The following is a 15,279-nucleotide window of genomic DNA, read 5'->3' on the forward strand; positions in this document are numbered from 1 at the left end:
GTATGTCATTATAGAGGAGTGTTATGTTTAACATTAATAAATAAAATGTCCATAACAAAACAACAAATTAGATTAATCATCAATCATTTAAATCAATGAGTTTAACCATCAAGGATGATGAGTTCATTGTATTGATCCTGGTTGCATATAGACATTGTCATTTATAGTATTTTATTTAGGAAAAGATATGGTGTCAGTTCCCTATAGAAAATTCCCCTTTTCTTACATCATTTGTCCACTTCCTTTTGCTTCGTCATCAACACAAAAAGGCCATTTCCAACCAGCTTTTCAGTAACACATTATTTTGATTTACAATACGCGGGAAGGAGACCACATTGAGAAACATTTGTCTTTGTGGAATTTGGATTGTCCCTTTTTTTGTAATCATTGAAATATATACAGTAAGTATTCAACTTAATATAACCCACTTGTTTCACTACAATATAGCTAAAACTCAAGTAACCTATTTTTCTGCAAAAAGGCAATTAATATATTACCATTTCAAGTATGTGTTATTCCTATATTGATCGTAAAGGAGCTATTTGTCTGAAATTAAATCAAATCATAGAATGTAGAGTTCAGTTGTTCTTTAAAAAAACTTGGTTGTGCAACATGTCACATTTTGGAATTGTGTCAATATTAATTTCATGCTTGAATGGTTCTCAGCCTCACCTGAAAGTCACTTTAGATAAATGAGGCCTTCTAACTGCCTGAATAAATATATAAAGTAGGCATACTAGCTGACTAAAAATAATGTAGAGAAGGCCTATTAACTGATGCTTTGATCTTGATCCGACCTCTCATGTGGTTGAGTTCTCTAGTTCTGGACCATCTCCGTAAGCAAAGCACCAAGCTGAATTAATGGGACTCAAGGCATTATTACTCAGATAAATCTTGTTTTAGTTTGTTCAAGGGAAGACCACGACCCGGACATGAAAAGTCTATGCATCTTATCTGTTATCATCAGGGCTAACAGATAAGAGTGAAGCAAATTAGACATGTACTCAGAAAAGTGGTTTCGATACCAGATTGTAATGAAAGCTCTCTGTTTATCTTTGTGTGTCTATTTTACAGTTTTTGGGAGTGGCTGTTTAAACCTGGACTGAAAGAAATTAACGAACTGAACCAAAGATCCCCTTTGCAGGACTTGAGATCCATTGTCTTGGAAATTAGCAAATTCAACAAATTTCTTTGTGTGCTGGAATGGAAACGATAATTGCTATGCCATTAAGGGGATTTTTTTTCTGTTCATTTGGAATATTATATTTATTTTTGAACAGTTATTTTTGTCCCACTACTGGCTACGTGCTGAAGAACTGCTTGGTCACACTGAACACACAGGCCATTTGTCAGAAGAACAGTTTAAAAGTATTTCCAAAGGACATTCCAGCAAGAGTCACAATAATAGACCTGTCTCAAAACAAAATTTCTATACTAAATAAAACACCTTTGGCAAATTTATCAAATCTGTTGCGCTTAGACCTGAGACACAACTTGATCTCCAAGATTGAATCTGGCACTTTTGTGGTTCAAATGTCTCTAGAGGTGTTGATTATAAACAACAATATGCTTTGTAAGCTAGAGGAGGGTATGTTTGATGGCTTAGTCAATCTCACAGAATTGAGTCTGACTTTCAATAACATCGACACAATAGCACCGGCCTCTTTCAAGTCTCTGAGCAAACTTAGGTTTTTGGACCTAGGCCATAACAAACTGCGCAACTTAGGAAATATCTTACATCATACACCACATTTACAAACCCTGTACATTACAGCAAACCAAATTTCCACTTTTCATTCATGGGAGCTATCAAATAAGTCTACAGAGCTTGTTACACTTGATTTGTCTAAAAATGAGCTTATGGCCTTTAGGCTCACTGCAGATATATTTCCCAACCTCAAAAGCTTGAACCTTAAGGATGGTTTAAAGAATGGTATTGTCTGGGAGGTGAATGACACATCGTACCTTAGTGGTGTGTCCAAACTAGATATCAGTGCGGTTCGCTCCTCATTACATGAACTGCAGGAAGTTCTAGGGACAATTAACTCCTCACTGAGTTATCTGAAGTTGAACCATATGAATAACAACCTGCAGGATCTCATCGATTTTTCCTGCAAAAACCCATCGCTGAGCTCTTTTGAAATCCGAAATAACGGCATCAAAGTTATAGGTTCAGACATGCTGAACCTGTGTACTAATCTGTATCTTTTGGATTTAGGGGAAAATGAGATAACTAAAATCTCTGACAATTCGTTTCAATCTCTTTGGCAGCTTAAAGTTTTAATCATAAAGTCTAACCAACTCACATCGGTCCCCTATGCCATAAGGAACACCAGAATCTCAACACTGGATCTCAGCTCCAATAACATCAATGGCCTTGACTGTGATGATTTTGCCAATATGACCCATCTCATAATTCTCCATCTAAACAATAATCCTCTTTTGGCTCTCAACAATTGTGTTTCCAAAGATTTGGTCAATTTAAAGATATTAATGTTGCAAAACAGCCGTATTAGTCACTTAAACAGCACCTTCAAAAAAGACATGCCAAATCTTGAAGTGCTTACTTTATTTAACAATCAACTCGCTGTTCTAGATTATGGAGAATTTAAAGCTCTGGATAACCTCCAGAATCTGTCATTACAGGGGAATAAATTAGAACAACTTAAAAATGGGACTTTTTTTGGACTGTCCAGTCTTACATATCTTAATCTCGAATCAAATGAAATAACTGAAATTACAAACGGGACTTTTGGTGACTTGAAAGCTTTAAAGACATTGAATTTGATGAGCAATCACATTATATATGAATCGGAAGAGCCTATTGATTATCCACCATTTGCTGAGCTTTCCAACCTGGATACATTGCTCATTTCATCTCAACGCAGACACCATAGGTTCAACCTCCCTCAAAACTTTCTGAAAGGCCTGAAAAATCTCTCGGTACTCAATATCAAGGGTAACAAGCTTACATCCCTGCACCCACTCACCTTCATCGATACTCCTAATTTGAATAAGATTGATTTGTCTGGTAATTATTGAACAGACATTCCAGACAATTTGTTTTCCCCAATTCAAAAACTAAAAAGTCTTTACATTTCACATATAAACCTGAGGTCTCTAGATTTTCTGCTCCATGCTAACTTCTCGGAGCTGGAGTTCTTGCAGGTGGGGAATAATTCTTTTTCTGTGATTAGAGAGCAAGTGATACTGTCTCTGTCAGCACTTAATTACCTGAATATGCAGGGTAATAGCTTCACCTGTAACTGTGACAACGCATGGTTCCTCAAATGGGTAATCACGAACAAGCAAACACAAGTGTTTGATGCGTACAACTTTGAATGCAACTACCCTCCAGACCACAAAGGAAAAAAACTGTTGCAGATTGATGTCCATTCTTGTACAGTAGACACGGACTTCATCTGTTATATTTCCACGGCATGCGCGGTCATCATGACCATAGCAGTCGCCTTCACCCACCATTTCCTACAATGGCATCTGGTCTACGGGTACTACCTCATGCTGGCGTTCCTCTACAACTCAAAGCACAAGAACAACCGTGCTCATCAATACGACGCCTTCGTCTCCTACAACGCAAACGACGAGGGCTGGGTGCTGGGGGAGCTGCTGCCCAAGCTTGAGGACGAGCAGGGCTGGAGACTGTGTCTGCACCACCGAGACTTCCAGCCAGGTGAGGAGCCCTATACTGAACATCCTCTTCACTGCCATTAGCATGCATGCTAGCCTACACTATTTCATATATTGTACATGCCAGTGGATATGCTATTAGATATGCTCATGAACTTAGTAGGGGGATTTTCCTGGCTCAGAATGAGTTTTTTTTTAATCTTGGCTTTGAATCAAAATATATTTTATTTTAGAATCCTGCCTAATGCCCACTGATTATATCCTACTTATTCACACTCTTCTCATCTCTTCCCCATGTCAAATATCAAAAAAATCCAATGTGCCGCTAAACAGACTAAATTGCAACTGATTTAGTTTGAATCCGCACACGTGCAGATTATTAAATTGTGTTTGAGCCTTTCTAACATTGTGTATGACAATCACATTGAAGGCAAAAGACAAGTATTTGCGTGGTATTGCAGGAGCAATTTACAAAGACAGATAATCATGTACATAGAGACTTGAGGCACAGTGCCTAGTCCTTGCATGTTTTGTTTCAATTTACAGCAACGGTTTCTGCATTTGCTTAATTTGTTGGTAGGTTTTAAATTTTAACTATCAATGTTTTTTGTCTGTCTCTTAAATTTGTGACCTATACACAGATGATTGGGCAAGAACATATATGAATGCAACATAAAACTAGAAAGCTATAAGCAATGGTAAGTTTCAAAATAAGACAAAATAAGTTTCAAAATAAGAAAAATAAATCTTTGATACACAAGATATTATGGGTTGTATGGATAAATAATATAAATAGCAAATTGTGCCTTAACAACATGAGAAACAATAATATAGGTTCATCTTCAAATCAATATCAAAGCAAGAAAATGTGTTAAGAGTTTAGTATTCAGACTGTAGACCATGTCAAAGAAATACGAAATAGTTCTAATATCAAATCAATGGAAATGGCTGTTCAACACTTGTTGTGTTTGAGATTCACACCATGGAATGGCATCGTCCAGAGGCGCCTGTATGATGGGCACTTGGTCTAACAACTGAGCAGCTAAAATGCAGAGGACGGGACACAAATGAAACAAGCGACAGGAAAAACTGCTATGAAAATTACTTAAAACTCACTCATATCATGAATGCAATCTGGTTTCATTATATCTACTTACCTCAATTATTTTTTTATAATTTAAAATCAGTGTTGTTGGCCTCAGAAGTAAAGTGTTAAACAAAACAGATGCGTTAGCATCTAAGCTAGTGAATGGGTCAAAGATGGCTAACATTGAGTGACTCACTTGTCTCTAGTCAGACTTTTTATATATATCGTAAATCTGATTGGCTCTAAACGGTGCGTTTCTCTTACTTTCGATTCATTTGTTTCATTCAATCATGTTTCATGAGGTGGGGATCTGTTGGCGAGTGACCAACACAAACTCGGTAGAATTTCATAACCATAACGAAAGAGGAAGCAGGGCGTATCTAGATAGTTTGATTCTGGCCCAGACTCTGTGCCGTCTCACCCAAGATGCACTGCTATGACGGTCGGACTGCTGGACCTGAGATGCCTGAATAGCCAACTGGTCTTAGTCCACTAAGATCAGTTTGGCTGGTGTGAGAATGGACCCACGTGTCTGGAAAAGCTATATAAGTATATATATATATATATATATATATATATATTCTATACAGAGTTGCGAATAAGGACTAATCTAAATGATTGAAATTGATATAATTAATGTATTTCGGGACCATGCGATCATGGCCTACTAATTCATAGGATTTCTAGCTCCGAGAGAGTGACAACACAAGAACTTTTCAGAACAACTGCATTCTTAGTGGATGGAATTGTCGCAATTAAGAAGTTTATTCATGTTGCCTTATAAATTATTATTGATGTTAGCCCTTCATTCTGTAGCGTTGTGACGTAACAAAGCTACATTTGTTTGTTGTTTTACTTGTATTTTCACTGACCAATGCTTTTCAGGTAAACCAATCATGGAAAACATAACAGACGCCATCTATGGCAGCCGGAAAACCATCTGTGTGGTCAGTGCTGATTACCTGGAGAGTGAATGGTGCTCCAGAGAGATCCAGGTCGCCAGGTAAGAAACCGGAGTTTACATGCATGACCAGAATATGGTTGATCATTAATTCAGCTTCAGATGTGTACTTCTTCGGATTATTGTATGACCCTCATACATCCTGCCTCAAAATGTAAAGTGCAACAGACCAAAGCCTAAATGACACATTTACAGACATGCTATAACGCTCTAACCACTAAGGCCCCGTTTACACAAAGGGAAAACTCAGATATTTCCACGCGGTTTGGCCTCTCATTTTCACGAAATCCCAGATTTCTGATAACGCCGGTTATGTGTTGTCATGTCAACTGGGAGAAACAGGGTTTTAGGTTCTGAAGCGTCACATTATGTGCCAGAAAATGCTTAACGTCATGTGAGTACCCGCTGTCCGTCCACACGAACGAACCTTGCGCCATTTAGGGGGATTATTTGTTTATCAACACGGCGGATGGCTCGCAGAATAATCTCAAAAAGAAAATTTGGTTATCTCTGTGTGGTTAATTTGAAGTTGCGGTGTTATTTAGCAATGTTGTCAGCTTACTGTTACATTAAACTGTAATCAGAAAACGCAGTTAGATGCTATAGACCCTATAGTATCTGTGGTATAAAGGCTGGGACGAATTTCAAATTATAATGAAGTATGGAGGGACGGTAAATTGTGAAAAATGAATTAAACTGTTGTTTGAAAGGAACAGGAAGTCCCTCGTGTTATTCGTTGTTGTTGATTCAGAGGATTCTGATTAGCTTGCATGGCTTTATCCTTCTCCCTACACTGCCGCCCATAGGTTTGGCATAGTTATAATAGCGCTAGACAGCGTATTTATGCGGGTTGAGGTAAATAACAATTTTTTTGAAAACGATGTGTGCAAGTTGTTATTTTTGAAAACGAAGGGGGGGGGGAATATTTGTTTCTCTAAATAACCTGCTATGTATAAACGTGGCCTAAGCCAGATGTTTGCAACCGGCCAACCAAGTTAGTTTGGATAAGGAAAAATATGGTATGGCAATAATACAGTGCATAAGGACAAGTGGCCAAAACAATGATGCTGTAACTTATCTTCCCGCAATGTGTCTGATTGACTGCCCATGGTGCCTGTGCTGTCTGTGAAAAGAATCCTGCATTTACCCTGTTTGAGCAGGGCACCCAATTGTCTACAACATGTATGTAATCTAAAAGAACCACAGGAGGTTAAACGATTAAATCACCACATCGCCACGTGGTTATTTTCTCATAACTGACTTGCTGATCAATGATTGGCTACATCAATGCATAGACAATTTACCAAGTTGAAAATGTGTCAAAAAATATATTCAAGTCAAGTACTTGGGTATAGTCAGAAAGTATTTCTACTCAAGGACCAATACAACCATGTGGATACTAGGTATGGTTGGTGTGGTGCTGGGTGAGGGTGGGTGCCCAGGGGCACAATGAGGTCTTCATAGGTGTATGAGCCCAGGCCAACCTTCCCCTGAAGGATAATCAGCTCACATACAGGAAAAAACAACTCTCCCTGTTTCCATTCCCCAGCTTCCGTCTGTTTGACGAGCAGAAGGACGTGCTGATCCTGGTGTTCCTGGAGGACATTCCCATGCAGCAGCTGTCTCCGTACTACCGTATGAGGAGGCTCCTGAAGAGAAAAACCTACCTGAGCTGGTCCCGCGCGGACGCACACCCAGACCTGTTCTGGGAGAAGCTCCGGCAGGCCCTGGACACCCAGGAGCACCCAATGGGTGAGCATCTACGGCTCACCGTGGAGGACGGCCCCACTGGAGAGAGACCAGACCAGTAAAAGGTTTAGAAATGCTGGGGGGGGGGGATTATACTAGAGACATCCGAGGTCTGTATTTGGAGGGAAAGTGAAATAGTTCTCCTTGCCAGCTTTGTTCGTTTTTGGTGTATTGTAAAATACCTTCTTAATCTGGTTAATGGGTACCTCTGGTGTTGATTTGTATTTGTATGCATTGCCGACATTTGTGTAAACATTGTCTTATGTGTTCCAATGTGTGCGGTCGGGCATTTCTACTTCTGATGAAATCTGGGGTGAACTGACCTGAGGTTTGTCTTCGACAATGAAGACTCCTTCAGGGTGGGAGTTCTGAATCCCAATCGATGAGTTAATTAGCTCAAGTGCTTACCAATCATTAGCATGCAAAGGTATGTAGACCACCATCACTATGACAAGAGTGAAGTTCTCTAAGCATTCTGTATTCCACCAAGATATGTTACAGATCTGGTGGGCAAAGCCTTTCCGTGACACTTGTCTGTCTACCAAACAAAGTTATCACTTGTTTTTTTTGCATAACTTTATAGCTTATTATTGTATCAAGGCCTTACTTAAAAGAGGAAACTATCATAATTTCCAAAACACAAATCAAAGACTGCAACTTTACCATCTGTAAAAAGTTGAGTATTTCTAAGCCTGACCTTGCCCGTGCACATTGCTGTGTAGTGACCCCTAGAGGGCTGCCATGTATATAGCATCATTGATAAAAGTTTATATTGATCGAATGGTTTGTATAAGAATCAAGTTTTATGATGGATAATTAATAACCAGAAAATGAATTTCCTGCAGAAAATGTGGTAAGTGCTGGCAGCTTAAAGTTTTAATCATAAAGTCTAACCAACTCTTAATCTCAACACTGGATCTCAGCTCCAATAACATCAATGGCCTTGACTGTGATGATTTTGCCAATATGACCCATCTCATAATAAGTATAAAGTGAGGTTGAAAATATATATTTTTTAATACAGCCACATAGATGAAGACATAAAGAAACATATGGCTTAAATCAAGTGAAGGGATATGAACAAAAGTTCAAAAGCCAAATGGAATAAACAATGTAAACATGCACACCATTTAAGAACATGTAAATGGTTGGAAACAAATAAAGTGACAGCTCATGAAAAGCGCAAAGTATTGCTAAAAATGCAGAAATTTATTACTGAAGAATCTGAAAGGTCAAGTGTGTGTGTGTGTGTGTGTGTGTGTGTGTGTGTGTGTGTATATTTGAAATATCACGGTAAACGTTTTCGTTTCAAAAACGTTAATTGTTAAGCTCTCAACGGTAAGGCACGGTAAGGCCCCCTAGCTCGTGGCCTATAATGTGAGGCGCGGGAAATGTGGGGGTAGTGTGGGGTGCGCGGCCTGGATTTATATTATTAAATCTTGAACCTTGAGGATGGTTTAAAGAATGGTATCGTCTGGGAGGTGAATGACACATCGTACCTTGGTGGTGTGTCCAAACTAGATATCAGTGTGGTTCGCTCCTCATTACATGAACTGCAGGAAGTTCTAGGGACAATTAACTCCTCACTGAGGTATCTGAGGTTGAACCATATGAATAACAACCTGCGGGATCTTATCCATCTTTCCTGCAAAAACCCATCGCTGAGCTCTTTGGAAATCCGAAATAACGGCATCAAAGTTATAGGTTCAGACATGCTGAACCTGTGTACTAATCTGTATTTTTTGGATTTAGGGGAAAACGAGATAACTAAAATCTCTGACTATTCGTTTCAATCTCTTTGGCAGCTTAAAGTTTTAATCATAAAGTCTAACCAACTCTTAATCTCAACACTGGATCTCAGCTCCAATAACATCAATGGCCTTGACTGTGATGATTTTGCCAATATGACCCATCTCATAATTCTCCATCAAATACAATAATCCTCTTCTGGCTCTCAACAATTGTATTTCCAAAGATTTGGTCAATTTAAAGATATTAATGTTGCAAAACAGCCGTATTAGTCACTTAAACAGCACCTTCAAAAAAGACATGCCAAATCTTGAAGTGCTTACTTTATTTAACAATCAACTCGCTGTTCTAGATTATGGAGAATTTAAAGCTCTGGATAACCTCCAGAATCTGTCATTACAGGGGAATAAATTAGAACAACTTAAAAATGGGACTTTTGAAAACGTCATAATTTTGACGTTTTCAGACAACAGAGAGGAGTTGGTTTGCAAGAGGAGGCATTATCTTGATGGTGGAGACAAACTGTCGAGCCCGGAGGAGAAAGGGAAGGGGAAAAGGAAGAAACTGAAGAATGGTCGATATTCTGACGACGACGACGACGACGACGTAGTATCGCTGGTAGGTAACTAAAGTTTTATTACAGAAATGTAATCTATAGGCCATGTGGATGAGTTAAATTAAAATTGTTGAAAAACTAAACTTCATTATGATTTAAAGGATCCTCAGTTAAGTCAATGTAAGAAGAAGAAGAGAAAAAACACAGGTCTTAACGTCTTAATGGAACTGGAAAAGCAAGGTATTGGTGCAGTGATGTACAAATATTCACCGTGTGGAAGTGCTTCTTAACATCAGTGAATTATTGTAATGTGATGTAGCCTAATGTTGTCTGTCATATTGTACACCATGGGGTCGCCAACTGGCCTGCTGTCAGATCATTTTGACTTTTTGCTTTCTGTCAACTTATTAAGCATTTTAACAAGATTAGATTTGAGTAGTCATCTCCTGTTCCGCCTGCATTGTCTACTCGCTCAGGCTCATTCCCCCTGCTGACCTCTGTTGTACAGTCTTGATGTAACCCTTAAATCCATGTACATCTTCTGTTTGTCATAGGATCATGTCAGCTGAACTCAATTAATGAAACCAGGAATGAAGTAAGATCCACTAATGCAATAAACTGTCTGCACTTAATGTTCTACCTACAATTAAAGTTTTTATTTCCTAACTCTATAGTATAGGGATAGATACAGCAATATGTTCCTGTAATCTATCAGCTGTAAGCTTTGTACCCTCTAACTGGCTTCTGTATTTGCCCAGGTGTATGTGAGTCAGTTTTGTTTTTTTAATGGAATTTTTATTTTCAGTGCCATCACCCATCTTATGAGCTGTTGAGGGAGAACAACCACAGGCTGCAGAGGGAAAATGATTCTCTCAAGGCAAAAATAGCAACATTGAAATGTAATGCAATTGCTGAAAACTTTGTTGTTTTTGTTACACAAGGGTTTTTCTGTTTTACATGTTAGCTAAAAGGATATTATGAATCCTTTGCTCAGTGCTGCCAGACGTTTTGCAGAAGATGGAGGAGTTTCTTCGCTCAGCACCAAGACCAACGACAACACCAATACCAACACCAACACCAAGACCAAGACCAGAACCAACACTATCACCAGCACCAACAGCAGTTCCACCACCAGCAACAGAAGACCCATCACCAGCACCAGGTCCATCATCAGCATCAGCAACAGAGGCCCTGGGCCACTCTGTAAGAATCAGTTTGACTTTATTTGTATAGGTTAAGTTACTTAGTTTCAGTTGCACTGTTTTTCTAAATGCATCAGCCGTACACTCGGTCAATCTAAATGCATATATATATCATTGACGTAAGATGCTAGTCTGCTCTATGTTGAAGTAGATTTGTGGTAATGTTATCTACTTGCATTAAAGGTCATTCCAAAAGGACTTGTGGAGCGCTGCTCCTTCCAAAGCCCCCAGAAGTTCGTAAATGATCTCCTACATGGGATGTATACCAGGGAATATATGGCAGGCCATTCAGTGACTGGCCAGTCATCCAGCTGCTGCACAGAAGGAAAACCTGGCCTAGCCAAACAGGACCTTGTTGAAATAACAAGTAGGTATATAGAAATGAGAAAAGATATTGGTTGAGTGATACCCTCATTCTCATGCTCATCTTTCGTGTATGTGTTTGTGTTTGTGTGTATTCCCACAGATGCTGCAAAGTTGAAGTTCACCTACGTAACTGATACGAACATAAAAGCATTTATACGACAAAAGCTAAACAATGCTGCCAAATTTCAGAAACAATAAATTATCAACTGTTTAAAGAAAGTTAAACTTTTGTTCTATTTTTTTTGTATTTTAGCAGTCTGTAGAAAACACTGTGTTAATGGTGGTTGTAAGCCTAATGTTTGTGCAGTGAATTATTGTTACAGCACTATGGTTAAAAATGGCAACAACAAAAGGTGATGCAGTTGAAAATATCCATTAGGTAAAGTACAAAAAGAAAAACACTAATTAAAAAACACTACAATATTTACTATAGTATATATAGGGTATACTAAAGTTTATTTACTATAGTAAACTATAGAATTTTCTGTAGTATACTATAGTTTACTGTAGTAGTAAGGTTAAAAAACACTACAATTTTTACTATAGTATATATAGGGTATACTATAGTTTATTTAGTAAACTATAGAATTTTTTCATGTGGGCATATTTAGCCATATTGACCTTTTTTCAGATTCCTCACATGAGCACCGTTACACTTTATGGAGTTCATCCATATTTTCAACGAGAATTTGAGTGTGCAATAAGTTATTTAAAATAATTTAAAATAAAATGTTCTGTTTGTTGTCCATGCATCGAACATTGTTTAATTGCAATGTAGTATAGAAGAGCTAATTGGGAGAAAAACTGCTGAGCAAAGTAAAGGTAAATCAGTTAATACGTGTCTTCAGTGATGTAGTAATATCAATTAACCGGGAACGGTATATGTTCCTGCCCGGTTAATTGCAACACTCGCTATGGGAACGGGGGGCGCAAAACTCAATCTCGCCCAAGGCTACCAAAGGGCTAGAGCCGACACACACACACACACACACACACACACACACACACACACACACACACACACACACACACACACACACACACACACACACACACACACACACACACACACACACACACACACACACACACACACACACACACACACACACACAAATGCCTATATGCGCAAACACCTACACGAACGGCCCGATGGCCCGTCAACAGGGAATGCTTTTTTATTCCGCCTTCTACTCACGAGGGGAAACACGCTCCCGCGGAGTACCACCCACGGGGCGCGTGCTCGATTTAATCGTACCTCTCGCTCCTTGCTAGGGGGGGGGGGGGGGAGAGAGGGAAGACACCGGGGATGCTGAAGTGGTCCTCTCGGTGGTGACTTTTCCATCCTTTGCGAGAGCGTCATCAGTGCCACGGACCTGCATGCACCTCGCGGAATCACGGGACTGTTGCAGAGAGAGAGAGAGAGAGAGAGAGAGAGAGAGAGAGAGAGAGAGAGAGAGAGAGAGAGAGAGAGAGAGAGAGAGAGAGAGAGAGAGAGAGAGAGAGAGAGAGAGAGAGAGAGAGAGAGAGAGAGAGAGAGAGAGAGAGAGAGAGAGAGAGAGAGAGAGAGAGAGAGAGAGAGAGAGAGAGAGAGAGAGAGAGAGAGAGAGAGAGAGAGAGAGAGAGAGAGATTTGAGGAGGGAGGGAGTGGGCGGGGGGGGGGGGGGAGAGAATAACAGAGCGCGAGCGAAAGCAGCAGCAGTAGCAGCAGCAGAGGCTCCACGGAGGCGACACATGTCAGCCTGGCTAGGGCTGAGGAATGTACCGAATTCCACGACACGCGCGCCCGGGCTGTCCCGCGCTCTGCTGCTCGCGGCTGTAACGGCTCTGCGCTAACGTGGGGTGCGGGGGGTGGGGGGGTGGGGTTGGGGGGGTAGGACAAGACGAGACTCCCGTTACGGAGCGATAGGAAGTGGACTCGCACTGGACGGACTGTACCAGTAACACGACCCCGAGTCACCCCGGATTGATCTGTTGAGTTCGGACGCCTCGCAGATTGAGGGCAGACCTCGCAAAGTTTTCTCGATGGCGCTCGTGATGGAGCCGGTGAGCAAATGGAGCACGAGTCAGGTGGTGGACTGGATGAAAGGTAGGCTGGACAGAGGACAGTACACACGCACTCTCTCTCTCTCACACACACACACACACACACACACACACACACACACACACACACACACACACACACACACACACACACACACACACACACACACACACACACACACACACACACACACACACACGCAGAGACACACACACACGCAGAGACACACACACACACACACACACACAAACACCTACAGTGTACATGCATGGATACATCAATAACATTGCATCATCTGTTTGGCTGCGTTTGTGTGTGTGTGTGTGTGTGCGTGCGTGTATGTGTGCGTGCGTATTGTTCAAGTGTTTTATGTCTTAAGTATTTTTTTTACAGAAAATCGTTTTCCATGTTGCAGCATTCAAACCTGTTTCCTAGTGCTCGCTGCAGGGCAGCACAGTGCACCTCCGAGTACGGGGGATTCCCTTTAGCCCAACATCATCACAGTTTCCACCTCGACAAGTGGGGATCCGGCGCCTATATGAGAAACACCTCGATTTCAGCTAAAAAACATAAAATAAAATAATAACATGACCCTTTCAATTTACCGGCGTCCATGCAGTTTTGAATTGATAGTCTCTACTTTTATCCAATAGACGAGAATAACTTGATGGTAAATCGCTGGTTTTTGTGTGTGCGAATGGATGGGTGGGTTATCTATGCGTGGCTCCGACCAGCTGTCAGCTCAACGCCTGGTGGTCACCGTGTGTTCCCGCCGGGATCTGCTTCAGCACAAGAGAGAGAAAAACACCTGATTTTAAAGTCGTACATTACGTTTACGTAATGAACAGAACTTGGGTGTGGGTGGGTGTGAAAGTGATTATGTGACGTTAGCAACGCAGCAAGACATTTGACGACTAGCCCCCCCCCCCCCCCCCCCCCCCCCCCCAGCCCTATGGGGGCCCCTCTGACAGACTGTTTGATTCTCGTGTAGCTAAGTGTTTTACAATGAGCCGGAAAGCAGCACACACACAATATTAAATCTGTATTTTGACAAGCAACCTTTTGGGTTTGTGTGAGTATGTGTGTGCACGTGTGTGCGTGTGTGCTACAATTAGGTTTCTTTACTCCACTGCATCAAAAAACAGAGATGACCAATCGTCGTTGCCATTGAAATGCCGTTTTTGTCGACAGTCATATTCAGTAAATTCCAACAACAAAGAATGATCCTTATCAGGATCATCATGATGTTGATGAAATTAAAATAATAAGACAAGATGGAAATTTGGGGATGATTATCATGTATATGCATACTATATTATATAATATCACATATAATATGATCAAAATAAAAGTAGAATGCCAGGGTCACAATAACAAAGACAGGAGACTGGAAATAGCAGGAGATTCTGAGGAAATTCAGATGGTATTTAACATTTAACATAAAACAGGGATTTTACCTCACATCCTTGCCCTCACCGTCACAAAGCAGTGTCAGCCATGTTAGTTAAAGCCAAAGTTAATTGACATCGCACACACGCACAGGCCACCACCGCCATGACCGCCTCAGAACCTTAAGTGGCCATAAAACAAACTGCAAAACATCCCATAAAGCCTGTCAAGGCTACCCGAGACAGCCAGCCATCCATCCTGGTGTCTGCCGGCGCGCTTATGGCGTCTAGATAAGCAGAGATTTACTCCCGCAGTGGGACCAGTCAGCCAGACTGGTGAGCAGCCGCAGCTCAGTGCAGAGGGATCTGTGTTGTACGCTTTCAAACATAGACCCCTTAATATGTGCTTAATAAACAGTTCTGGAACTGGGAAGTGACGTGTGTGTGTGTGTGTGTGTGTGTGTGTGTGTGTGTGTGTGTGTGTGTGTGTGTGTGTGTGTGTGTGTGTGTGTGTGTGTGTGTGTGT

At 40.8% G+C, this 15,279-nt stretch overlaps 2 protein-coding genes across 2 annotated transcripts in view; both read left to right on the forward strand.

The window, feature by feature from the left end:
* Positions 1 to 11: 11 nt before the first annotated feature.
* On the forward strand, positions 12 to 11,685 carry LOC130376850 (toll-like receptor 13). Its single transcript, XM_056583749.1, is given in 11 exon segments — positions 12 to 401; positions 1,075 to 3,691; positions 5,621 to 5,738; positions 7,246 to 7,448; positions 9,661 to 9,812; positions 9,912 to 9,990; positions 10,305 to 10,345; positions 10,556 to 10,649; positions 10,745 to 10,953; positions 11,136 to 11,319; positions 11,419 to 11,685. Coding segments are annotated over 10 exon segments (3,666 nt in total). The 5' UTR covers positions 12 to 401; positions 1,075 to 1,203; the 3' UTR covers positions 11,517 to 11,685.
* A 1,646-nt stretch (positions 11,686 to 13,331) lies between these two features.
* The window catches only part of cnksr2a (connector enhancer of kinase suppressor of Ras 2a), a 34,759-nt gene continuing 32,811 nt past the window's right edge, over positions 13,332 to 15,279 (forward strand). The window contains exon 1 of the mRNA XM_056584788.1: positions 13,332 to 13,407. Coding sequence (XP_056440763.1) covers positions 13,344 to 13,407 — 64 coding nt within the window. The 5' untranslated portion in view covers positions 13,332 to 13,343. The remainder of the gene's footprint in view (positions 13,408 to 15,279) is intronic.

This window comes from Gadus chalcogrammus, chromosome 23, assembly GCF_026213295.1.
Source record: "Gadus chalcogrammus isolate NIFS_2021 chromosome 23, NIFS_Gcha_1.0, whole genome shotgun sequence".
In the NCBI taxonomy this organism is placed as follows: domain Eukaryota; kingdom Metazoa; phylum Chordata; class Actinopteri; order Gadiformes; family Gadidae; genus Gadus; species Gadus chalcogrammus.